General features: G+C 38.7%; 1 protein-coding gene across 1 annotated transcript in view; it reads right to left on the bottom strand.

Annotated features, from left to right (window-relative positions):
• Positions 1 to 25614, bottom strand: part of LOC140243378 (zinc finger MYND domain-containing protein 11-like) — a 28990-nt gene that overhangs the window by 2238 nt on the left and 1138 nt on the right. The window contains exons 2-10 of the mRNA XM_072323056.1: positions 19737 to 20030; positions 17186 to 17335; positions 16261 to 16344; positions 14819 to 14911; positions 14055 to 14198; positions 10672 to 10752; positions 4334 to 4452; positions 3455 to 3839; positions 886 to 975 (exon numbers count right to left, since the gene is read on the bottom strand). Coding sequence (XP_072179157.1) covers positions 886 to 975; positions 3455 to 3839; positions 4334 to 4452; positions 10672 to 10752; positions 14055 to 14198; positions 14819 to 14911; positions 16261 to 16344; positions 17186 to 17335; positions 19737 to 20018 — 1428 coding nt within the window. The 5' untranslated portion in view covers positions 20019 to 20030. The remainder of the gene's footprint in view (positions 1 to 885; positions 976 to 3454; positions 3840 to 4333; positions 4453 to 10671; positions 10753 to 14054; positions 14199 to 14818; positions 14912 to 16260; positions 16345 to 17185; positions 17336 to 19736; positions 20031 to 25614) is intronic.

Raw genomic sequence — 25614 nt, 5'->3', positions numbered from 1 at the left:
CTTAAAATGTGAAATCTTACTGTCTTTGGAAGGGTAGACAGTCTAACCTTCTTTTCTGCTTAACGCTCACGTGTCCTTGTTTTCTCTCAGTCTTTGTTTCAAAGCGTCAAATGTTGTCAGTGTTATTAAAGCAACTGTCTATGACATTGACCCGACATGGAGTTATCAACTGGACTTATATTCACGTGTTTCCTACCCCTGCACATTCGTTTCACTTTCAGGTTTGTACTCTAGCCCCTATGTAGATAAGTGAAGATGTAAATGGTTACCACTGAAAGACATGTTGCTGTACAAGCAGAGAAAGGTTTTAAATGACAGAAAGAAATCTGTACAGAAGGATTCTAGCCCATATTTGGCTTTCTCACAGGCTCTTCTGAGCCCCATACCATCCTTAGTTCAGGATTATTTGCAGCTTGAGATTTCCTTTGCCTCATTAGTCAATTGTCCTGTTCCTCTCATTCCCCCCCCCCCCTTGGTTCTATTCAACAAACTTATTTTTAGGGAGGACTTTTCCCTTTAATACCAAGAGTCTGGTGTAATGAGTCACTTTGTGAGAGTCCCATATCAACAGACAGCCACTCTCTCACAAACTCTGTAATTATGGTATTTTTAAACAGCCTAGAACTAGAACAAATATGAATATACAAATAACCAAAATATACAAATAATTTTACAGTTCAGATTCAGAGAGGAGAGAAGATGACTCACACTCACCCATATATAAAAGGCTTAGTCTTCTCTGAGGTACAATGAGGTGTGAACACCTTGTTGCACAAATAACAATCCTCAAGATATAATACAGAAAGCCTCTTGTGGACTTCATGATTATCACATGATGATATTGACTATGGTACAGACAAAAGTCAGAACAGAGAGTGGACTGACCGTTGTAGCAGGCGTCTCCAGCTTCTGTTTCTTGACCTGTGGTTCATCTACACCCTCAGGGGATGTTTGACTGGTGCTCACACTGTGGTCCTTGGTACATTACAAGCAAAATGGAAGAAAGTCAGAGTAAGATTAACTGCACGTGACAACCACAGAAAGCAAAATTTCTACATGAAGGATGTAGAAGCTTTCTGAAAACTGAAATTCTCCTTATGGAAAGAGAATACAGATATGGCACTAGAAGGAAACCTCTGTGACTGAAGTAGCTTTTGTATGCATTGTAAATGTGTGATTAAACATACATACAGAAAACAACCGTATTAGGGAAGATACAAGCAAAATACCTGGTAATACAATGTGCAATGGAATTGCTGGATAATTCCATTCCTTCCATCGTTATCCTGGTTAATATACTGTATAAGCTGTTATTTTCGCTCACAGATATTTTCCAGAATGAGCTAATCACGGACATTTTCGCAAGATGTTGCTTTTGCGAATTGACACCGAGGTTTGCAAGTGCACTGGTAGCCTGTAGCACATGGCGACATTTTCGCGTGTTGTTGAATTCGTGGTCCGACAGTGATTTGCGAAATTTGCGAAAATTAAACCCTCACGAAAATAACCACTTATACAGACAATGGTCACAATGCATGCAATGGAAGATAACATACTGTGATTCTAACATACTTCAACTGGTATCATCACATGCATACATGTATACTATGTAAGTAGAGAGTAGCCCTCAAAATGAGGACCTACGTATAGTCATGTTGAACATGCAAAATATTATATTTTTCATTTTAATAATAGGCTCCTGAATGTGTTTCTCACAGATCTCACATCTTCTCACTACTTGTTTCCTATACTAACACCTGTTACAATATCTTCCTTATGATTCATATATATCATGTTCTCAGCAGCTATGGCAGCTCCAAAACATGGCATTGACCAAAACATGGTGCATCATGGGGAATTTTGGCTATTTTTTCCTCAGCTCTCAAGTTTGGTTAGGTCTGGCTAAGATTTATCATGGTGTATCACTGTATCTGTGATGGACCATCCATATGACAACGGGGGTGCAGAGTCCAGGGGGCTCAAAGGTGTGCTGTAATGGTTTGGCTCATTGTCTACTGCAGATGCTAGTATGTTTGCTCTTGACCTGTCATATTCTGATGGGGTTCCTCACATTCTGATTAAAGTCTGACATGTTTTTCATGTGCTGCCAAGGCTTTCTACAGATAAAATGTGAACAGCAGGTGGCTTTGGAACACGTTTGTGTCCATTGTTGTCTCACATCCATCCCATTTTGCCCAGAGAGGTCTGAAATGTGATTTCTGTGGCCGCCAGGAACAAAGTGCTAACGAAGCATGCATAAAATTTAAATCTAAAGTAATGTCTTGATCAATTCGCTCAGTTTTTTAACATCATACAGATCTACTGTTAAGACATGAGCAACATACACTTGCATGTGGCCCCACAGTCAAATCGATCCTTATTGAACTGTACAAACCACTCCACATGAAACCTAATACGTGGGCATTACACTAAAATGTGCACAGTTATTGCCGAAATTCATATCCCTTGCAACACGTTTGCAAGCGCTATGACACCAAGTGATACATTTTTGAAGGAAGGTCCTTGCATGGTGGTGTACATAGCATATGCTCGGTTTTCGGTTCACCATGTGTGAGTCCTTAAAAGGACTGTTTGAATGACAGGAGGAAAAAGCAGGTAGGATAAGAGGCACGAAATTGAGTGAGAGTATTCTTTCTGGAATGCGTGTAGTCCTGAAAAGGACTGTGAACCGGAGAAGGATAGAAGAGCAAGGAGAAGGACTCAACGTTTTGGACAGTTGACTGTTCGTCCTCAGGAGTTGACCATCCTCTCACATATGCACATACATGCACACACTGCATGTGGACAGAAGCACATAGATATGATTGCTAGCACAATGTCACCATGTTATGTAGTCCCACTAACTACGTCTTTCTCCCTAATGGCAAATGCTATGACTGCTATGTGAAGAGAAGTATCGGTTAGAAAGTAACCATTCTGGAAAAGAAAAGATTTTATGATGACTATTTTTTGGAATCTACTAATCATATTTAGATATGCATGAGGACCAATGGAAGTGTTCCTGCTGAAATATGCCCCAATAAAGTGAGAGGAGGTTCTGATATGTGGTGAAATAAACACGTACATATTCTGTTACCTTCAATCTTGTTCCCACTAATGTGGTTCTTGATTATTGGGTAAGTACTGTAAATACTGATATCTCAGTTTAAGCACCACATTGTTGACCAGCTACAGGAAAAATGTCAAATAATTTGAGTGTAATGGTACACCTACCTCAGAGAAAGTGAGCCTCATATTTCAAAACAACATGAGAGATTGTGGATGCTTCTGTAAATGGGTTGATATGTTGACAAATTTGCACTGGGTAAGGCTCTTGACCTTACAATCTGAATATTCATTCATAAATGAATATAGAGAAAAAAAAAAGAAGAAAAAAGGAAGGAGGAACAGAAATGGTGGTATAATGCGTTCTGGTATCAGGATGAAAGCTCACCTGTCCAGCGTCTGTAGTCGAGCTGAGTTTGACGACATGCCTGGCCTCACTCTGGTCATCCTCCTTGTCCTCTCCTTCTTCTACACTGTCTGCAGTCTCCTCCATGCTGTTCTCTTCCTCCTCCTCATCATTCTCCTCACCCTCACCAGAACTCACACCCTTTGCCTTCTTATTCAGTCTCTCAGCTGTCTTGTCCTTGGTTTTTCGTTTCCTACCAGATGATGGTCCCTCCTCCTTGGTGCCCCCTTTCTGTTTAACAGCTTTGCAGGCATCCTGGTACTTTTGCATCTCATCAACTGCTGAACGCCATCCCTGTGTCATCTTTATACGGAGATTCTTTCGGTCTGTGTTGATATCTACCACATGCACGTTCTCTATCCATGCTCTTGAAGAAAAGGGGGAAATGTACTCAGTAGTACATGAACAGAGGGTGCAAGTCATCCAGTGAATAGCAATTGGTTTACTAGTCAAATTTTTGAAATACTTCGAGTAGTGGCTGGGATTTATACTCAATCAGTAAAAGCAATTAAGTGTGATTTTCAAATTATCACTACTAGCTCTGTCAGCCCATTGCTGCTTCTTCCTGTTTGTTCTCGTTTCTCTGTGTGTGTCTTTTTTTTCACCACAGCATGTGAACATGACAGCATGTCACATATCCCTTATACCATCTTGCCAGGAATGGTGGACTCACTTTATACTGTATGACAGCTTTAGTATGTCATGCACCAGTGAACAAGAGCTTGTGAACAATCACATTATGACAAAAACAATACTGAAAGAACCCTGTCAATATCTGGGTGACATTTATTCAAACACTTGTTAACACACTTGATATACTGAACATGCTTTTACATGGAAAACATTTCCCCCAATATTCACCTTTGATGCCTGGACCCAAAGAACCTGACATCAACTTTATCTTGATTCTTCTGCAATACTTTAGCTGGCCAGTAACCAAATCCTGTCATCTGAGCCCAGACCAGCTCATGGGGAGGATTCTATAGGGAGAGAGAGTGCAGCAAGAGCCATCAGAGGGTAAGAAAATAGCATTGAATCCATGTTTCCATGAATTCATACAGGTACTATCACAAAACTACATCTCTTTGACATTCATCAAGTATGGCAATCAAGATATGACATGACTAGCAAGATCCTAAATACATCATCACATCTCCAACCTGACAAGAATGAAGTTACAATGCTCATCGATGTACCTCTCTCTACCTTTCTTCTTTCGATTCAGTCACCCTGACACATGTGATTGTTTACGTTTTCACTGAAGCACAGCAACAAGTACAGTATTTACAAAAATTGATCAGGAGCATATTTCTTGTCATTGTTTGTCTTCTACAAATTTTGATTGAATATTTACTCTTCTGAATGTTTCAAACATGACGTAATTATTAAATCAAGTCACATAATTCATGTTTCTATGTTTTGGTGCAGTATCTTTCTCATATTTTTTCCTTCTATTCATTGTTAGTATTTCACAAGCTAGAATAGATTCTTTTCCTTTTTATCTCTTTGTTGGTCAGATCACAATACTTACTTGGACTTGGAGAATTGTTAAAAGCCTCTTAATCATTTTTATTGTTAAATCCTTTAACTGGCAACATAGCTCTGAAGATTAAAGTTCATATTTCCATCTCATATCAGTCAATTTTTGTCTCTTTCTTATTTTGTGCAGATGTAATGAATTTACCCAGTCCCATCTAATCTTTCTCCAATGTAAGATATACAGAATAGAGTTGCCTATTCAATGACAAATGACTTCTGCAAGAAAATTACCAGAGGACTTGATTGATTAAACGTGGCAATAATGAAAAAAAAAAAAAAAAAACGGGGGAAAAAAAAAAGATGCTGAAATCCAATGTAGTATGTACTGCCTTTTTTTTATATACACATTGATATGTTTTGTACTTTGCATTTGATGGTTGTTTGGATTTTGTTTGGATGGTTGTTTGGATTTTGCTTTTATATCGATCCACTCCCATAAAGTATGTATTGCCTTTAACAAGCCATTATGAAAGTGTGTTCTTTCCAAGATCTGATGTCTTCAAACTGAAAACTAACAAACAGGACAGCACTGACAGAATACCCCTTGTGACCACCTTTCATCCTAATCTACCTCCTCTCCACAATATCCTTCATGACAATCACCATATTCTTCACACTTCTGATTGTCTTCTACAAGCTGTTCCTAATACTCCCATCACTGCATACTGATGCCCCTGCAACCTCAAACATCTCATCGTTTGTGTTGAAGTACCCTTCCTCACTGACAATTCTTCTCCCACACAGCATGGCATCTTCAAATGCAAAGCCAGCGGGCGTATTATTTGTGATATACGCATCCACGAGGGTGACACGTTCACCAGCAACTCTACTGCCCCGTCTCACCATACCAAGGGCAACATCACTTGAACCACTACTAATGTCAAGTATTTCATCACTTGCAGAGTTTGTAAGATCCAGTATGTAGGGGAAACCAAGACCACATGTTTACTCTTAGAGATGCTTCCATGGGCACAGATCAACTGTTGACACAGCCAAGCTTGATACTCCAGTTTGCCACCATTTCAATCTCCCTGATTACCGTATCACTGACATGATTCTCCAGGGCATCAAATCCTTGTGCACTCGTCCAGACACAGTCTGAACCAGCAGAGAGCAGCTCTAGATGAGACGACTTCACACAATCCAACCCCATGGCCTCAACATCCAGGAAGGATTAACTGATACATTTTCCGTCATTCCTTACTCTCCGCATTTAACCTATTGTACACCTCTTATTCAGTTTATTCCTTTCTCTTGTCAGAGTTACTTTTACCTGTAGGCCTACATAGCCCGTTTTCACATACACACACACAAACTTGTACTTGTGTTTTTACTTGTATATACGTTTATGTACATATATATATCTTATGTACATCTTATGTACATATATATATATATATATACGATCGGGGAACAAATAAATCTTTTGTCTCGCATTTTGAGGTGTTCCAACGACAAGGCACGACTAGCAAGAAGTCCACATGAACAGGACAAGCAGGAGTACAAGTCCAGGATTGTCCTTCCCTATGTGGAGTCAATCGCTCCCATTCTCAGATGCCGGCTGGCGAAACACAACATCCGTGTCGTTGACAAAGCCGACACCACCATTAGGAATTACCTGGCTCGAGCCAAAGACCCACTATGTACTACCCTTCAGGAAAGACGGAGTAGTCTACCGAATCCCCTGCAGAGACTGTGGGAAGAGTTATATCGGAGAGACTGGCAGACCTGTTGGGGAAAGATTAGAAGAACACCAAAAAAATGGAGGTATCTGCAGTAGTGGAAAATGCATGGAATGCCCAACACCACCTGGACTGGGCGGGCGTGAAATGCATAGACACAGCACGACAGTGGTACACCAGGAGAGTGAAGGAAGCCATCCATATACGACTCAGTGAAGACAACCTAAACAGAGATGTTGGCATTGAGTTACGTGAGTCATGGATACGTTGCATTGGCATTCACCAACGCACAGGGCACAAATCAGAACCGCTGAACCGGGATGGCAACCAACAGACGCAGGATGGCGCACTACCCGGCCCGTCCCAGGAGATGGCGTGCTGCCAACTAGGTCCGCATGAACGCTATAAACAGCGGTCACAGGATGGCGCACTGCCCGGCCCGCTGTGGAAGACAGCGTGCTGCCAACTAGGTCCGCATAAACGCAATAAACAGCAGACACAGGATAGCGCACTGCCCGACCCGTCCCGGGAGACGGCGTGCTGCCAACTAGGTCCGCATAAACGCTATAAACAGCGGTCACAGGATGGCGCACTACCCGGCCTGCTGCGAGAGACAGCGTGCTGCCAACTAGGTCCGCATAAACGTAATAAACAGCAGACACAGGATGGTGCACTGCCCGACCAAGCCCGAGAAATGGAATGCCCACTACCACATCCACATACACGCTATAACCTGTGTGCACACACCACCGTGTCCCATTGTACCTGACGAAGCTCAGCAGCAGCGAGCAAAACATTGTACACTTTACTACGATTTTCTTCGTGAGAGAAAAGATTAATTTGTTCCCCAATCGTTATAGTATTCACCGCGATGGTCAACATCTTCACAATAATATATATCCTTTTGGGATTTTTATATTGATCCACTTAACATTTAGTTTGTATTGCTCTTTATACATAAATACACAAACTAATATATTTTGTACTTTGCATTTGTTGGTTTTGCTTTCACTTTCATTTTTTGTCACATCTTTGTACACCAGGTTTTGGGCTCCCTGCTTGTTCACCCCCCCCCCCCCCCACCATCCTTCATTCATGTTGTTGCTATTTCACTCTATTCCTATTCTTTATCCTTGTCTTGTTCTTATCTTGTTCTTATCTTGTTTGATGTTGCCACCCTACTCATCTTTATCCTTCACAGGCTGCCCCCTAAGATCCTTGGGATCATCGCGGGCCCACCTCTGCCTTTCTTCTGTTCACCCCTTGCTTTAATCCCCCTTCTTTACCCGTTTGGTTCCCTGCCTTTGACTTCTACTTGTAACCGATCCCCTTCGATTTCATGTTCTGGGTCCCTAGCCTTCATCAGACCGTTTGTTGTGTGTAGTCCATATATATGTAGTCCATATGTGTGATTGCTTTCCCTACATGTTTGTCATTTTGCCTCTGATGAAGATTCTACTAAGATCACTAACTCAGGTCCCTTTTGACTCTGACTTGATTGCTTATAAATGTGAAAGTGACACAAGTATTTGACCTCCGACCTTAGTCCAACTAGAAATGTCGCTATGGCGACTGGTATGCCTCCGCCATAATGCATGGTTCTCTGAATACGTCTATCCCTATAGCACAATGTCTTGATAATATGTGATGACAGTTTCACATAACTGGCAAAATATTAAAATGAAGGTTTTTCACAAATACATTGAGTGTTCAATATCCTTGAACTAGGTTTATAAATGATGAATAGCTATACTGTCTAAGAGTGCAGGTATTTGGGGATTTGAGGATTTGTACCCAACTTTTGACCATTTTATAAGTTTAAAGAAGTGAAATTTAGCACTTTCACTTGACCTTTGACCTTTAGGCAACAAACTTCCAAATCTATGATTGTTATTCTTTCAATTGACTAGTAGCTAAATCATTGTATAGGCAGGGCTTCACACTAACTTTTATTTTTGGTGGCCTGATCGGGCCACCAAAATCATTGATTTTTATTTTTTGGTGGCCTGAAAGTAGAATCTGGTGGCCCGAAAAAAAAAATCAAGAAAAACATAAGAAAAACTAAATTGGTCCCACTAAAAAAATGAAACATAGATATTAAGTACTACTGAAGTGATACAGGTACCCATGTCTAAAACAAATGAATAGAAAATTCAATCATCTTACCAATATTCTGAGTTCTAAGATTTAGCAAATAGGCTTATAGATTATTATAAAAGTTGATGCCTATTTAGGTGGTCAAAACTTACATTTGAAATGATAAAGTGGGAGCATTTGCAGACATTTGTAAACATTCCACATTTGTTTTGGCATTGTAAAGAGCCGTATGTTACCGTTAATCATTTACAAATGTAAAATCAAATAACTGACATTTATTTTAGCATCTTACGAGTGTTACTGAGTGTTATCCTTATTCATTTCCGAACGTGAAAGCAAACATCTGCTATTTATCTTAGCATCTGAGTCGATTGATACCGTTAATCATTTCCAAATGTAAAAGCAACAATCTGTTATTTATTTCAGCATCATATGGAGCAGAATATTACCGTTATTCAATTCAAAATTTAAAAGCAAACATCCAACATTTATTTTATTATCGTACGGAGCCAAATGTTATTGCTGCCCACTTCCGAAAGTGAAATGAATCATCTGACAATTATTTTAGCATCGTACGGAGCCGAACGTATCTGTTTTTCATTTTTGACGCTGCATGACCTTTTATACATGCCTGTCAGACTGAAAATGACTCAAAAACGTGATTTTGTGTGTAAAGTCTACGCAAATGGAGTTTTCTCACCTTATTCATAAAGATATGATTATTTTCACTTTCATAGGCTGAAATCAATCAATATTAGCATAATTATGCTTGAAAAAGGTTCTGTCATAAATTTTGCGAAAAAAAATGATAAAACAAGAGGTCGAAAAACAGAGAAATACATCAGAAATTCATAAAACAATGAAATACTTAAGAAATTAAGTTTGATACCAGATTTTTTTTTTGAGTACATTGTTAGGAATGCTACAAAGAATGTTATCAACAAAAATTAGGATTCTAGGAGCTCTACTTTCTGATTTATAGCAAAATGTATGATTTTATGCATATATTAACATAATTGATTAATATAATGAAAATTTCCATTTTTTTTTTTCGTGTAATGTGGTAGATTACGCCACAGGTAATGCATGTGCCAATGTTCATGGTGATTGCGCAATCGACGGCCGAGATCTTGGGGGGGGGGGGGTTTGAATCAACCCTCCCTCAGCCACAGAATACCCCAAAAAGCTCGGCCTGGTTAGGGTTAATATCTTGTGTGGGTCCAAGTATGAAACAGATGCAGTATTATGAGACAGGAATTGATCTTCTACCCTTGTATCCCATAAGCAAACGGGCTGAGTAGATGCCTCTGGTCATAAATGTAATCATTTATCAAACCTCATAGATATGACCTGTCTTTGTTCTTTCTTCTTTGACTTGGGAAAATAAAGTAAATTTATGATTTATTTACACAAAATTCACTGGAGTCCAGGTGTATCTTTTTGGGTCATAGTAGTTTGCCATGGGTAATGCCTGTGTGACATCATGTCATACATGCATCATACCTCATACCAATATTCACTACAATGACCCAGTCATTTTCAGCAATCGTGGTAAAGACATTTAGACAATGGACAGATCTTGTTAAAAACTTGATCAGATGATGGATAGCAACCCCAAAATAAAATGCTTTTGAAACTAATACATCATATTTAGGGCATAGAGAGTAATAAGAACTGTGGATGCAATTTGCTTTATCATTCAGACATCAGAGTAATTCATTTCCCATCAAATATTTCCCATTTATAAAACAAGCAACTAAACATTCAAACACATATGGTGCACACCATCATGACACCTTCCTTACGTACTGCTTAAAACAACATACTGAATCTACACTTTATGTCGCGAACTGGCAATATATTAGAACGGAAAACACTTACACAAGGTTTGCAGAACCAGTCATGCTGTGTCCTGTCATTGGACATGATGTAGCAGTCTTTACACAACCGAATCTCAGAGAGCTACAAACAAGATACGAGAAGACAAAGATCAAATGCAACAGTGGAAATAAAAGACCTAGACTGTCTCTCTTCTGATGGAATATACATGGGTTGAACAGTTCTGGTATTCTGTATGCACAATAATAAGAAGGGAGTAAAACACACTTTGTAAGGTTTTTTTTTTTTTTTTTTTTTTTTAATTTAGGGGGTAAAGGGACGAGGCTGCTAAATCATCAACCCCAAACGGTGATTTTTTTTCTTTTATTCAATTTCTTATAAACCAATGGGAGAGTTGCATTTTGATGACATCATGACATCAGCTTATTTGCTTTAATGGGGTTGTGACCAATCGCTATTTGGTGAAACTTAAAGGGGAAGGCTAGTAACTGATCAGTGGGAATCAGTGGGAATGCTGGGGGATGATTGTTCCAATCCTTGTGGGATTCATTTAACCCTATTCTAACTGGGCTATTTGAGACCAAGTTTTTACCCCCCCTTCAGATCTCGGCCGCCGATCGCGCGATCGCCGCAAAATTTTGCCTGTACATAGAGCCGGATGTCAACTACAAGATTATATGGTCATACAATAGAAAAAAATTTGATTTTATATTTTTTGATAAATTGATTATGCAAATTAACGCATGAAATCATATTTTCACCTATAACTCCATTAAAAAGATTGAAGGATTGCTAAATTTTTGTGTCAGAGTTCCTCAAGACATATCGAACAATTTTCTTATAAAAAATAGCGCAATCAAAGTCAGTTTCTTTTGTTTTGTATTGTTTTGTTAATTTCTTATGTATTTTATTGTTTTTTCGACCTTTTGTTTTCTATTGTTTTTTTGCCAAAATTTGTTGCAGGCACTTTTCCAAGCTGATCTACATTAGAATTGATTAATTTCAATGGTTAAAAGTTGAAATAATCTAATTCATATCAATTAAACAAAAAAACACAATTTGCATTGGATTTGCACACAAAATCATGAATTTGAGCTGTTTTGGGGTTGACATGCATATGCAAAACATTGCGTAACTTCAGAACGGTGTACCCGGACGTCGCAAATTTGGTCTCAAAATATGCGGGAAACTTCAATGAAAAAAGTCACAAAACGCCGCGGCAAAATCTTTGCGCGTTGCGGAATCGTGGCGCGAAATGTCGAGGGGGGGGGGGGTCAATTTGACCCCCCCCAGTTAGAATAGGGTTAAGAGTACATTATACATCTTTTGTTGTGTGAAAATTATTTGCTTCAGAATGGTCTCATATTCAAGTAATGTGCAGTTCAATGTTAACGATACCCCCGTCACTGTACAGGCATGCTAACCTGGAAGCATTAAACTGCACACTACTTGAATATGAGACCATTTTGAAGCAAATAATTTTCACACAACAATAGGTATATAATGTACTCTTAAATGAATCCCACAAGGATTGGAACAATCATCCCCAAGCATTCCCACTGATTCCACTGATCAGTTACTAGCCATCCCCTTTAAAAATTTCATGAATCTATTATTTCAAGTCTAGTTTTGTTGAAACTTCCTCCACTCTGTTCATCTGACTTCACACTAGTCATTGCAGTCAACTTGAATGTGGTGTGGAATAGCACTTTTAAGTGCCCACTACGGATTCAGCCAGTGTCAAGCTGCTAATCCTCCTCTGTTCGATTCATTCAAACATGACAGTAAACTAACTAACAGTAGGCCCACTCACAAACACCCAAAAGTAACAATTTTTAAACCCTATTCTAACTGGGGGGTCAAATTGACCCCCCCTCGACGTTTCGCGCCACTATTTCGCAACGCGCAAAGATTTTGCCGCGTCGTTTCAAGACTTTTTTCATTGAAGTCTCCCGCATATTTTGAGACCAAATTTGCGAGGTCCGGGTGCACCGTTTTGAAGTTACGTAATGTTTTGCATATGCATGTCAACCAAAAAACAGCTCAAATTCATGATATCGTGTGCAAATCCAATGCAAATTGTGTTTTTTGGTTAAACTGATATAAATTAGATTATTTCAACTTTTAAACATTAAAATTAATCAATTCTAGTGTAGATAAGCCTGAAAAAGTGCCTGCAACAAATTTTGGCAAAAAAACAATAGAAAACAAAAGGTCGAAAAAACAATGAAATACATAAGAAATTAACAAAACAATAAAAAACAAAAGAAATTGAGTTCGATTGTGCTATTTTTTTTTACACAAAAATTGTTTGATGTGTCTTGAGGAATTCTGACACAAAAATTTAGCAATCCTCCAGTCTTTTTAATGGAGTTATAGGTGAAAATATGATTTCATGCATACATTTGCATAATTAATTTATTAAAAATAGAAAGGCAATATTTTTCTATTGTATGACCATGTAATCTTGTAGTTGACATCTAGCTCTATCCTCAGGCAAAATTTTGCGGCGATCGCGTGATCGGCGGCCGAGATCTGAAGGGGGGGGGGGGGGGGGGGTCAAATTGACCCCCCTCAGTAAAAACTTGGGTCTCAAATAGCCCAGTTAGAATAGGGTTAAATCTGATGCTTGCAATAATAGTATTCTAAATCTCAGGATAGACATTCTCATGCGATCATCGGTCCAGCTTGATTTTTGTGGAAACTCTCACAATTAATTTGCCCTGAGCAGTTTGTGTGAATGGCACATGAAGACCATGCCGACCTTATGAAAATATGATGTTGCACTCTGGCAGACGAAAGTGGAAACACATGATACAGGCAATAAATCTGGAGCAATTCAACTGCCATGCAGTCGACTAGGATGCCCCTGCTAATCGTGCAATATGTGCTGTACGTGTACCAGGCCCTTCATTAACATTTTGAGCTCACAGATTCTGGTCACTGAAAAAAGATTGACATTTAACCCTCTCTGCACAAAAGAAATGTTTTCCTAATTACTTCAAGCCATGACACCATGTGGACTTACCTTATGGAATCTAAGGCCAGAAAATAGCATTCTAATTTGGGTGACCTAACTTGTATGACTTTGACTTTCGAGCTTTCATCCGTCATTTCAAGCAACTTAATAATTATTCATGTCTAATTTTCTTATAGATGATATTACCATGAGACATTCCTGAAGAACTTGCACACTAGTTGGAAAATAACCATCTTAACCAAAGTGCAGTAACCTTTGCCTTCTTATTGCCATCATTTCAGAAATATAATGCCTTTAGTATCATTAACTGGCAGAGATATGCAAGAGTAAAAGAAATGTCAAATACTGAGCAATATTCGGACTGTTTATCACTGGTTTGTTGTTGTTGCAAACTGTAATTATCAATATCATTATTGTGAACATAATCCAGAACACTTTGACTCACATCATACAGACAGTCTTCAAGAATCAACATGCACAGTCTAAACCTGTCACTGTCAGTCCCATAGTAGATGGCTGCGACATGGGTCATGGCCTCTGCATCTCCCTGGAACTCTTCAACGGAACGGTACTTCTTCTCAGTCAATTTCTGTGCAAGATATATTTCCAAATGGTTATATGGTGCAACATAAATCTTCAAATGGTTAAATGACATTATCGGCAGTAGGGTAATTTGATTTTTGTCATTTAATTCAGGACGTCTGCCATTTGCTGCAAGCGGATTACTGATCTAACTTTCTTCATTCAGCAAACACCAGCACATCTGATACTTATATGTCTCCCATCATCTCATTAAGTGAGTGTAATATAAGAAATTAGGAAGTGACATACAACCACTTATCTATTCAGTAACAATACCTTCAGACATGTCTCATGGCCATATGACAGATAACAGCTTAGGAGAACTTCAGGATTAGCCAAAATAGCATCTACTTCAGCCAAGACAAGATTAAGAAATAAATAAAAAAATGAAAATGATGACGCATCATCCATTTTCAAACTACAGGTATACAAGTAACCTTGTATTACTCAATGAAAATTTTTGATACTGGGACAGTTTAAGAAATAGGTTTTGGTGGGGGCAATGCAGATATTATTAGCATTCATAATATCAATACTGTATGGAAATGTATCGCATACAGGCACTTGAGGGGGCTTCACCCGATATGCAATAAACAGTATTTACAGTGCAGAATTAAGAATCCTTACCTGCATCATTGTGGCAAGATCTACATGGTGATAGACCAAGTTGTAGTAGTTTGGCAATTCATTCAGGTTGAGTTTCTTTGTCAAGTCTCGAGACTACATTCAGCATACAAAGGTAAGAGAAGCATCATCACAGTAAATTTTGGTTGAAATTGTGAAATGTGTACACTCCGTTGAGTGTGATGATCATTAATAATATGAAACAATGTCTGATTCATATGAGCTATTTAAAAAGAAATGAAGCACATATTGGAACCACTGTATCTCTACTGTAATATTCAGAGTACAGCAAATAGGTGACTAGGCCAAAGTAGAGACTTGGATGTCTAGGCCTTCTCATTGGCTTTTTTGCATAACACAATACCTATGGCCTTTTACAGGTGCGGGCAACAGAGTAATTAACTCACCAAAAGCTTTGTGACAGAAACACAAATTTGCATAAATATACCATTTGCTCTCCAAAATTACTACCAGCATGGTGCAGCTCAACTGCAATATCTCGTCTCAGCAATCATGAAATGAAATAATTTAAACACCAAATCTGATAAAAAAAGAAAGCTCTTATTCTCTCAACAAAGACGGAGGGCGCTACAAACTTCCAAAAGTATATGACCTGTCTATCGACTGTAACATGATCAAGGCAAAGAAGGGTTTTTCCACTGATGAAGGCCGTAGTATTGACAGCTAAAAATTTTGGAGCTAAATATTTTGTATTGAGATCAAAAGTTTAACACCAATTTGATTACTCTCACCTGTTTGTACAACAAATTTTAGGTGAGCCATGGATAAAAATGTGAAAAATATGCTGTAACAAGAGTCATTAGAATTTAATTGTTGGTTCTAATACCTTCACATATGATTGATGAATATATAACAAAGCTCTGCTTCATATCTTTGCATATCTATGCAAGACAGAGTTTTGTTTTTGGGGAAAAAATTTGAATGCACTGTCATTCGTGAACCTGTGATCGTTTGCACCGTACTCATGATGGGCTCTGTGTAGTCCCACCTACCAATTCATGTGTAGTGCTTAGGCAGAATTGGTCATCATGTGTGACAGGGCACTGATCTGGATGCAGGCAGTATGACATGCCTGACTCCCAGACAAGAGTCACGCATGTGTGCAGAAATATGTACTTTCCTATGGCCCCCATAGTCATACATTTTCAGTCTTTTCTATAAAATAATACCATATTTTCTATTCTTTTCTATGCAACACTAATCATTACAGAATATGAAATTAAAAATCTCAAAGATATGTTCAGGAGGAAACATCAGTTTACAACTTTGACGTAACTGATGCTCACTGACTATTACTATTCAGTATGTCTTCACAGGAGATATATTTACATAAAAAAAAAAGCTAGTGTAGCCTATGGGTAGATGACTGAATACAGAAGCTCTACAAGAAGAAGTCATGGAGTTCTTTGCATCAGTGTACAAACCTTATCTTTCATTCTGTTGATGACATGGTGAAGAATCTTATTAAGCTCCCACTTGTTTGTAGACACACTCTTCTTCCTACAAGCCTGCCAAAGACAAAACATCAGAGGACACAGGTTATTCATTCAACCTGGCGCTTCAATGAAATGTTCTGTTTGTTATTTTCCATGCCTGGACTTCAATATAATGAAATATACTTGTTGAGACTTCTTTACATTCTATAAATGTAATACATTCAAACCTGCTCAGACCCCTGCCCAATGAAACCAGCGACCACAAATTTTGCTTTCACTGGACAGCCATAAACTTTTCAAAATGACAGCTCAATTCTTCAAGAAGTGTCAGTCAGCTCAACATGTCTACATTCTTTTTTTTCGCAAAAAAAAAAGAAGAAAAAAAAAAGTCCTTTTTTAGCTTTCAACCAATCCAGCCTCTTCAGTGCCTTTAAGTCCTAATGCCTCTTTTCAGAACTATGTATCATATCTGCAAGTGTATAAGCCACACCATTTCCATTGGATTACATGCTTATTCACTGGTATAAGAAAGATTGGTCTAAAACATGAGAATTCCATGTAATTATCCAACATTTGTGTGGCACTACCTCCATTTACAATTCTTGCCATTAAAACAAATTTTCCCATTGGGGACCTATATAAGGTCATAAACAATATTCAAAGTTCAGCAGGTATGTATATCAGTTCGCTTGAAAACTATGCTATGTGCTTGGATAAGTGGCACAGCATGATATGTTCAGCTCCTTGAAGACTGGTCTGATATCAACCAAATGCTTTTAGGAAGTGGGTCTCCCACATATCAACTGTAGAGGGAATCACCATATTTTTAAGGAACCTATATTTGTAGATAAGGAATGAGGCACCCATCTCCTGGTTCATCATCACTTAGACCTGACTCTGACCATTACCATACCTCACAGTATGGGCAGATCCAGAGGCTGAGAACCTTCTCTGGTTCAACGTTGACACATTCTGGATGGTAGACACGATAGCAGGTGCCACAGCACAACACTTCACCTCCCTTGTGACATTTGAAGCAGTACCAGTCATGGGGCTCTTCTGACTGCATGTTTAAAAAAAAATGAGTTGAACTAATAATCTCATTATTAAAAGCTGAAAATGCTCATACCATCGTGACTGACAAATCATTTGAGCATAAACATAAAAACACATAAAATCACTTTCAGATTTCACAGTTATCGGTAAAGTATCACTCCATGAGTAGCCCAACATCTACTGGTGGCTATTGTACACAGAAGGGTGCAATAAGTCAGTTTGTAATCAGCTCACATACAAACTGTTCCAAATGACCTTTCTCTTTTTCTCAGTTGGTTAGACACTTTACTCGTTTTCAAAGCGGCATAATGCATAAGCTTGCCAGGACGTAACAACTTATGGAATTTGTGTTCAAACAAAGAATGAACTTGCATTTAGACCAGGTGACCAGAATAGTCTGTCAGTTGACATATTAGCAGGCATCCATTTCATTATTTTGTATTGAATGCAATACCAACCTTTTTCTTTTGATATTGCCAAATACACGTACCAGGCTTGCTGTCAGGTGGATGTGCTGGCAAGCACATTAGGCATTTTCACATCAGCCCAATAAAAATCCAAGCTCGAAATATTTTGCGCGATCTCAAATTAGCGTGCTATTTCATTTCCTGTTCACATCAGCCCGAACATTATCAAATAGCACACTAGTTTGCATTAATTATCCTGCTATTTCTGAAATTTCCTGAATTGGACTCGAGAAATTTTCTCGATCAATTAGCGCGTTAATTTGTATTCACATTATCATATAGCGTGCTATTTCGTGATCGGGTTAATTTCCCAAGTCAGAAAATAGCGCGCTATTTGGAAACATCGGGCTGATGTGAAAACACCTATTTAGAAAAGGATCACAGGAATAATCATGACATCAAAGATGCTTATCTCAGTGAATTAACAAACCAAAATGCCTGTTGATACAAATGACCTTTTTCTGCTCATGTGCAAAGTGGCATTACGAACTGGTCTATTAGGCTGGGTTCACATAGGAGTATACTATTCGGGTATACGGCGTACGTTTTTGAGGGCATGCGAATAGCTTGAATCGAAAAATAGGATTTCCTAATGCCGGGTCACATAAGAGGGCACTATTCGAAAATGCCGTATAGCTGCGTATAGTATAGTATAGTGGGAATCATGCTTGCTCCATTTTCGTGCAGCATATACCATCCTGTTCGGGTGTGGCAGCTGGTGTTCTGAATGTGTGCTTTGGTTAAATATGGTAACTTACAAATTGTAGGATTTTTTGGGTATTCATTTTATTAGAATATTTAATTAATTACTTAATTATTCTTACAATAAGGTGAATATAATGTGGAAAAAGATTTAATCCCAAAAAATATTGTTTATAAAATGATTTCTCTATTATTTCACTTTTGCTATGAGCTCACAGAGCTGGGATGGGAGAGTAGAATTAAGCTACCCCCCCCCCCCCCACCACCACCATAAAAAAATGACATCATCAAAGCAAAACTAGGAATATCTGATAAAATCAATTAGGCTGATACATGTTTGAAATGTTAAAATAAATATTTAGAAAAATAACTACAGTATTTCCAATCACATTCCCCCTCCCCCAACCCCCACCCCCTCCCAAAATAAAAAATGAATAAATAAAATTTTAGTTTTTAGTGTGTAAAATCATATGGCTCAAATAATCCCATCTCGATCGACTGGCTGAACTAACCCCATTGAAAAAAAAATCATTAAAAGTTGTATTTAGAAGTGCAATAATTTGCAGAGGTGATTTCTCTACTGTAAGTTAGTTCAAAACAAGTTTATTTTCAAATACCAATAAGATATATAGAAAAAAAAATGTTTTCTTTCCTTTTTTTTTACACAGAAATTAACTTCAGGTAGGCGCCAAAAGAATATTAAAATAGGACACGTGTGCTACCTTATGTGAACCGCCATGCCCATATAGCGTATAGCGAATAGCAAGTAGCAAATACCGTATAACCTATGTGAACCCAGCCTTAGGACATCATATCACTGTCTGACTAGTCACACAAGAGAAATTAAGATTTTCTAATTTGTCTTGCCCATGTCAGCACTGGATTATCCAGTTGACATTACATGAAATTGCATGCGCCCATGTACATGTACATCAAAATCTGTGACATATTGGATTTTTCCATGTTATTATTGCAATGAAGAGGCCCGCAGTAGTGCAGTTTAAAATTTATCAAAGTGAAGCAAATGCAAACTTCCTAAAAATTAGATACTGTTAATGCATGCCAAGGTATTTGATTCACATGCCAAGGCAGTTGGCTACTGACAACCTTCACAGCCAAGAAGCATGAAAAATACTTAATTTCATTCAGAGTAAATCTCTTTAAGCTTTAAATTGTGTGATCCTTACAACTTTGCAAAATATATGACATCACCAATCGGCTTTTCACTTTTGTTCTTACTTCTTCTGTCCTCTCTTCAGCACACCAGAAACCATCCTGGGTGGTCCCAGCCCTGCTGCCAACCTTGGACTTGGACAGTTCCTTGACCAGCAGGTTCTCCTTGACAGCATGGGCAATCTGGCGCTGCGTTTCCTTGGCAGAGCAGCTGTAGTGTTTGCTCATAAATGCCACAATACGCTCCATGTTGGCCACCTGCCGCTGCTGGCGTACAAAGGTAATGGCCTCCCACAGCTGGAGGATGACCTGGGGATCCGACATGCGTCGCTTAACTGTCTTAACCATGGTTGAATATCACTGTTGATGTAATAAACATTGTGTTATGTAGGACATTAACAAGAAGTTTTTATATTTCTAGCCCAAATGAAACTGCTAGATGAACTTAGTGACAATATGTTTACCAGGCATAATAGGTTAGCTGGCCACATTTATACCACTGTTACTGTAGCTAGAGACTGGCTTCTGTACTGATGTACAGTAATGCTCAGTGACACATCCCATAACTGACAATGAATACTTTGAACAGAATTTAAAAGAAAGCTGTTATCATGAATATTTAAGGCATTGAATCATGTAAAGATTGTACATGTTCCAAATCTTTGTTATGATAAAATTTATGCAAGAATGCCGTATAGAAAAAAAAAAGTGTTGAAATTATATGTGACCCTGCACCTCAAAACAAACAAAAAGTCGCCAGACATGAATTTTTAGTTAAGACCATATTCTGAAAGAGCAGACTTTAAGCTTTAAAATGATGTATAACTCAAATCAAATGGACTCTTCTAACCTATCTAAATATTGGAAAGAAAGCACAAACTCAGGAAAAGTGTGAACTGAGAAAAGAGGCTCTGAAGTACAGTGTCTATTCAAGCGCTTAATCTTTACCAAACCGTGCTGGCTGTGCGATGAATGGGACAAAAAACATGAAGTAAACCACCAGAGTAACAACAATGAAGGGATTATTAGATTAAACTGAAATTAAGCATGCCTCATAAACACATTGGCCCGAATTCACGAAGGTGGTACAAATTAAACCATGGTTTAAACCATGGACAAAAACCATGGAGCGCCAAGTGTTGCACGGAATATGTCGTTACAGGATTGGTCATTTTCGTCGACAAAATGACCGTTTCGATAATGAAATTATCATTTCGTGGACGAAATGTTCATTTAGTTACAAAATTGTGTCATTTCGTTACAAAATAATCATTTCACCGACGAAATGACTGATTTTGTAACGAAATTTTCCATGCGACACTTGGCGCTCCATGGTTTTTGTCCATGGTTTAGACCATGGTTTCATTTGTACCACCTTCGTGAATTCGGGCCATTCTGTCCATAATTAATGCCAACTTTCAAAGCAGTAGCACTATCCTTTCAAAAGTTATTAGAGTTGAAAGTGAAGAGTGTGGACAAGGTTTTTCAGAAATGAAAAAGGGATTCTAAAGACACACCTAATCACACTATTCTACCAAAAATGTTTGAGATAAACTGCTAAAAAAACACACTTTCCTGCCCGTTTTATGATACCAAATTTTAGCATAATGTAAAAGAAGACCCGCTCTTTCAGAAAATATGAAAAGTCAAGTTCGGCTAGGTTGACCCATTTCACTTATTTTCAGTACTCGCGCAAAATCAGTGTGTGCAACTTTATGTTCGTTTTGAGGTGCACGGTCACATATATAGTGAACAGTATTCAACATTTAATGATTCCTAAATCATTGCAATCTGACTAAAAAACTCAGTTCAAGGTGTGCCATTTGTCCATCTGGTGATGAGTTATTGTGGCAATACAATACAATGTATATGCACTATCAGTAGAATAAGTTCAATGCAGCCTGAGCACAATGTGTGAATAAACACATTGTACTATTTTTTTTTTTTCTCCAGGACTGTTGATCATCTAACATTTCATCACATTTGAAAACTAGAAAAGCACTCAGAGAGTGCAGACTTCCACCAAGCCAGCCAAGCTTTTGTTTATATCAACAGCAGAGTATGAGCTTTGTGCATACATTTGTGTATGCAAACCTCCAAGAGATCAAAAATACTTCATGAATCAGGATCCAGATCACTACCAAAATTTAAACATCTATTCTTTGTGTCATCATCAACTTTTCCTGAAAGTTTTATTCAAAACTGTTCACAACTTTTTGAGTTATTTTGCAAACAGACAAACCAATGCCGATGATCACATAACCTTCTTCCATGGTATAGGTAACAAATGTGATTGTAGCACATCCAACATATTGGGCACATACATCTGCTTAGAGATACATGTCTAGAGAATATTTTTCAGCTGTGCTTCAATTTATGGATGATGACAATAATTTTGTATATATCACACACAGTAACAGCGCGTACCAGTACAGTACATACATGTATTTGCTCTATCATTCACACAGTAATGGTGGATATAATCAAATGCAGAAAATTACTTCCAATGTAATATCAGTGAGTCATCAAATACTGTTTTGTGGGGACTAAAAAAGTAATCTTGTTTAATTCATTTGTGTGATAATGTACTTGCGCATATGGTGATCCTCCATTTGTAGTCATAAACCGAATGTTCCAACACATTTGGGACAGAAAAGGATTATTTTCAACAGATACCACTTGTATTGTGTACATGAAAATAAGGGGTTGTCTTTTCTTTAACCCTACAATGTATCTCTGTCATTGGCCCGAAGCCTGCTACCAAAATGCTCTGGCTGATTCAGTTGGCCCTAATTTGACAGATTACTCCAAAGGCTTTGATGCTACCACTCTATAAACTCATTTGTGATTGGCTGACAGTGTAAGCAAATGATATCTACATTGCAGTGTGAAAAAAAGCTTCCCCACCTTCAACCAATCAGGAAAGCCTTTGCAAATTCCAAGAAGTTGCAAGTGGAGAATTTTGCTGGCAAAGGTGCAATTTGATGGATCGCATAATTTGTGTTATAAATGTACATAATCAGTAGCTAGCGGTCAGGTCTGTTACGCTGGCTGTAATCTATGTGCAAATGAATGAGATGATCTCATGCACCAGCATGCAACACGTGGAGAGACACTTTCACGATTCACTCGTGCAATTCTAGTACCGTAATGCTAATTTACCGTGCAGCAAGCATGGGCAGAGCGCATCTTTGTGGTAATCATATCTAATTTTCCTGCTTTTATCATGACTTCAATATTCTTATTTCACAATAGAAATGCAATTCCAGAACTTACAGTTGATAAATTGTACTTCTATTCCCAACACATAGCAGTTGCTAAGAAAACCTACAAAACTATTGTTGTTTCAAGATAGGTGTCGCATCTCAGCCTATACTTCCAGGATAGATGGAAGAGATATTTAGACACCATTAACTGAGAAGCATGATCACTACTTTATTGGTATCTCCCACACTTGTACTCGTGCCGCTATACATCGCGCCCATGCGCATTGACCCAAAGGTCACATAACTTCATTTGCATATCACAACAATAGGCTCCCATGTTATTTGTGTATGATCAAATAGAGCTCGCCATTGTTGACTCATTGTTAAGGAAATTAAATAGCGCTGTGCGCTGCCACTGTTTGTAGGTGAGTTTTCAGGTGGGTCTATGCGATCGCGAGAATTGATGACAAACTTTTAAAAAGTGCCGGCATCCTCCTTTTTTTCAAAAAGTTAAGACAAAAATGTTTTTATTTTTTTCACTTGGCCATACATACAAGAAGTTGATAAAATGACTAGAGGTTGACCGTATTACTGACCGTTTTACCGACCATACACCATACAGTTAACAAGAGGCCACTGAACAAGAGACAGCAAGATTTTCCCTAACTATACACAGCCCAGTCGCTGTATACACTGTAAATACCGTAGCGACAGGTCTGTACTGGAACAGCCCACAACACAAAGAGAGCTCAGCGATCACTTTACAATCGCTTTGAGTTTTGATACTTGACATAATTTTTTGTCTCCTAAAACTCATTAAATGTAATCTTCATTAATGACACTACACAGCTATGTTATCAATATTGACATTATACACATTTCGACGCTATCGACCGTGCTGCTACCAAAGAGTGCACGCACGCAGTACATTGTAGATTGCTGCACTTCCAGCCACGCATGCGCACGCATAATTTGCATTTGCAGAGTGGTCAACGCGCCATTTTGAATTCTGAAACAATGAACCCTGACGGTCGGGGATTGTGTTAGAAAGTGCCATTTTTTTGTTCAATGGACTTATCGTGAGGGCTCTCTATGGACTTCTGTACCTTCTGTATTATAAGCATGCACTTTATTCAATGTACAAATGTCTATAAGTAATGTAGGCCCTATGCTATAAATTGTTATAAGTTTGGTTATAAGTGTTGTGGTTCCCCACTCTGATGGCGAGGCCCCGTCTGTCTGACGCTGTGCAAAGCACAGCGTCTGGTCAGGCTAGATTTTCCCAAGAGGCAGTTTTACATTTTATCGGTCACGGTCTCGGTCTCTAGATCTAGATATATCAGTGTATACACGTGTAGCTGTAGGAGGGGATTCCGTGAAGTCAGACGCAGTCTTTGCAGAAAATATCCTCAATGACAAGATACAGACTGATCTTTTGGTCAACAGTGTCTATGGAGGAGAACTGAAAAAGTCAAAAAATGATAAGACTCCTCCGGAAAGACAGATTTTTCTGTCTAACTGTTAGACGGTCTACTAAGTGCAGTCTACAGATTCACATATGGCTTAACTATACACAGCCCAGTCGCAGCTGTAGATACGTAGTGCGACAGGGCTGTACCAGCGAAGCTCCAAACACGAAGAGGGTGCAACGATCGCATGCGATTGGATTGAATTTTGATACTTTAGATCATTTTTTTTGCCACTTCAAACTCATCTGACGAACAAAATGATAATGAGACTTCATATCTATGCTATGAATATTGAAATTTAGATTTAATAACTTACCGAAATTGATGGTTATATGCAGCGTGTGTGAACGGTTCACGAACAGTACATCGTCTTTCACGCCAGGCCATTTCCAATACGTATCCGGGAGGTCACATGATCTGAATGCCCTTTCAAAAGGTCGCGCTGTCAACCGTGCTGCTGCTACACCAACACTCAAGCAGCGCATCGCACGCACGCAAAAGATTTCCGCAGAGATCAAGGCGCCATTTTGAATTCTGCAACGATGAACCCCGACGGTGTCAGGGAATCCGCCAGAAAGTATATTTTGGTTCCACGGACTTATCACGAGGGCTCTCAATGGACTTACGAACCTTCTGTAATACAAGCATGCACTTAAGTAGCCCGACCAGACGCTGTTAATACGCTACGCGAATACAGCGTCTGACCAACGAGCGGGCACCTACAAAGTGGGGAACCACAACACAACTACAAAACTTATGAAAATTTATACGTTCTTTATAAACAATGTACACGTTACCAAACGTTACTCACCTTAAGTGCATGCTTGTATTACAGAAGGTTCGTAAGTCCATTGAGAGCCCTCGTGATAAGTCCGTGGAACCAAAAAATGATACTTTCTGGCGGATTCCCTAACACCGTCAGGGTTCATCGTTGCAGAATTCAAAATGGCGCCTTGATCTCTGCGGAAATCTTTTGCGTGCGTGCGATGCGCTGCTTGAGTGTTGGTGTAGCAGCACGGTCGACAGCGCGACCTTTTGAAAGGGCATTCAGATCATGTGACCTCCCGGATATTGGAAATGGCCTGGCGTGAAAGACGATGTACCGTTCGTGAACCGTTCACACATGCTGCATATAACCATCATTTTAGGTAAGTTATCAAATCTAAATTTCAATATTCATAGCATAGATATGAAGTCTCATTATCATTTTGTTCGTCAGATGAGTTTGAAGTGACAAAAAAATGATCTAAAGTATCAAAATTCAATCCG

The sequence above is a fragment of the Diadema setosum genome, chromosome 20 (genome assembly GCF_964275005.1).
Source record: "Diadema setosum chromosome 20, eeDiaSeto1, whole genome shotgun sequence".
NCBI classification, from domain to species: domain Eukaryota; kingdom Metazoa; phylum Echinodermata; class Echinoidea; order Diadematoida; family Diadematidae; genus Diadema; species Diadema setosum.
This window is presented reverse-complemented; position numbering and strand designations above follow the sequence as displayed.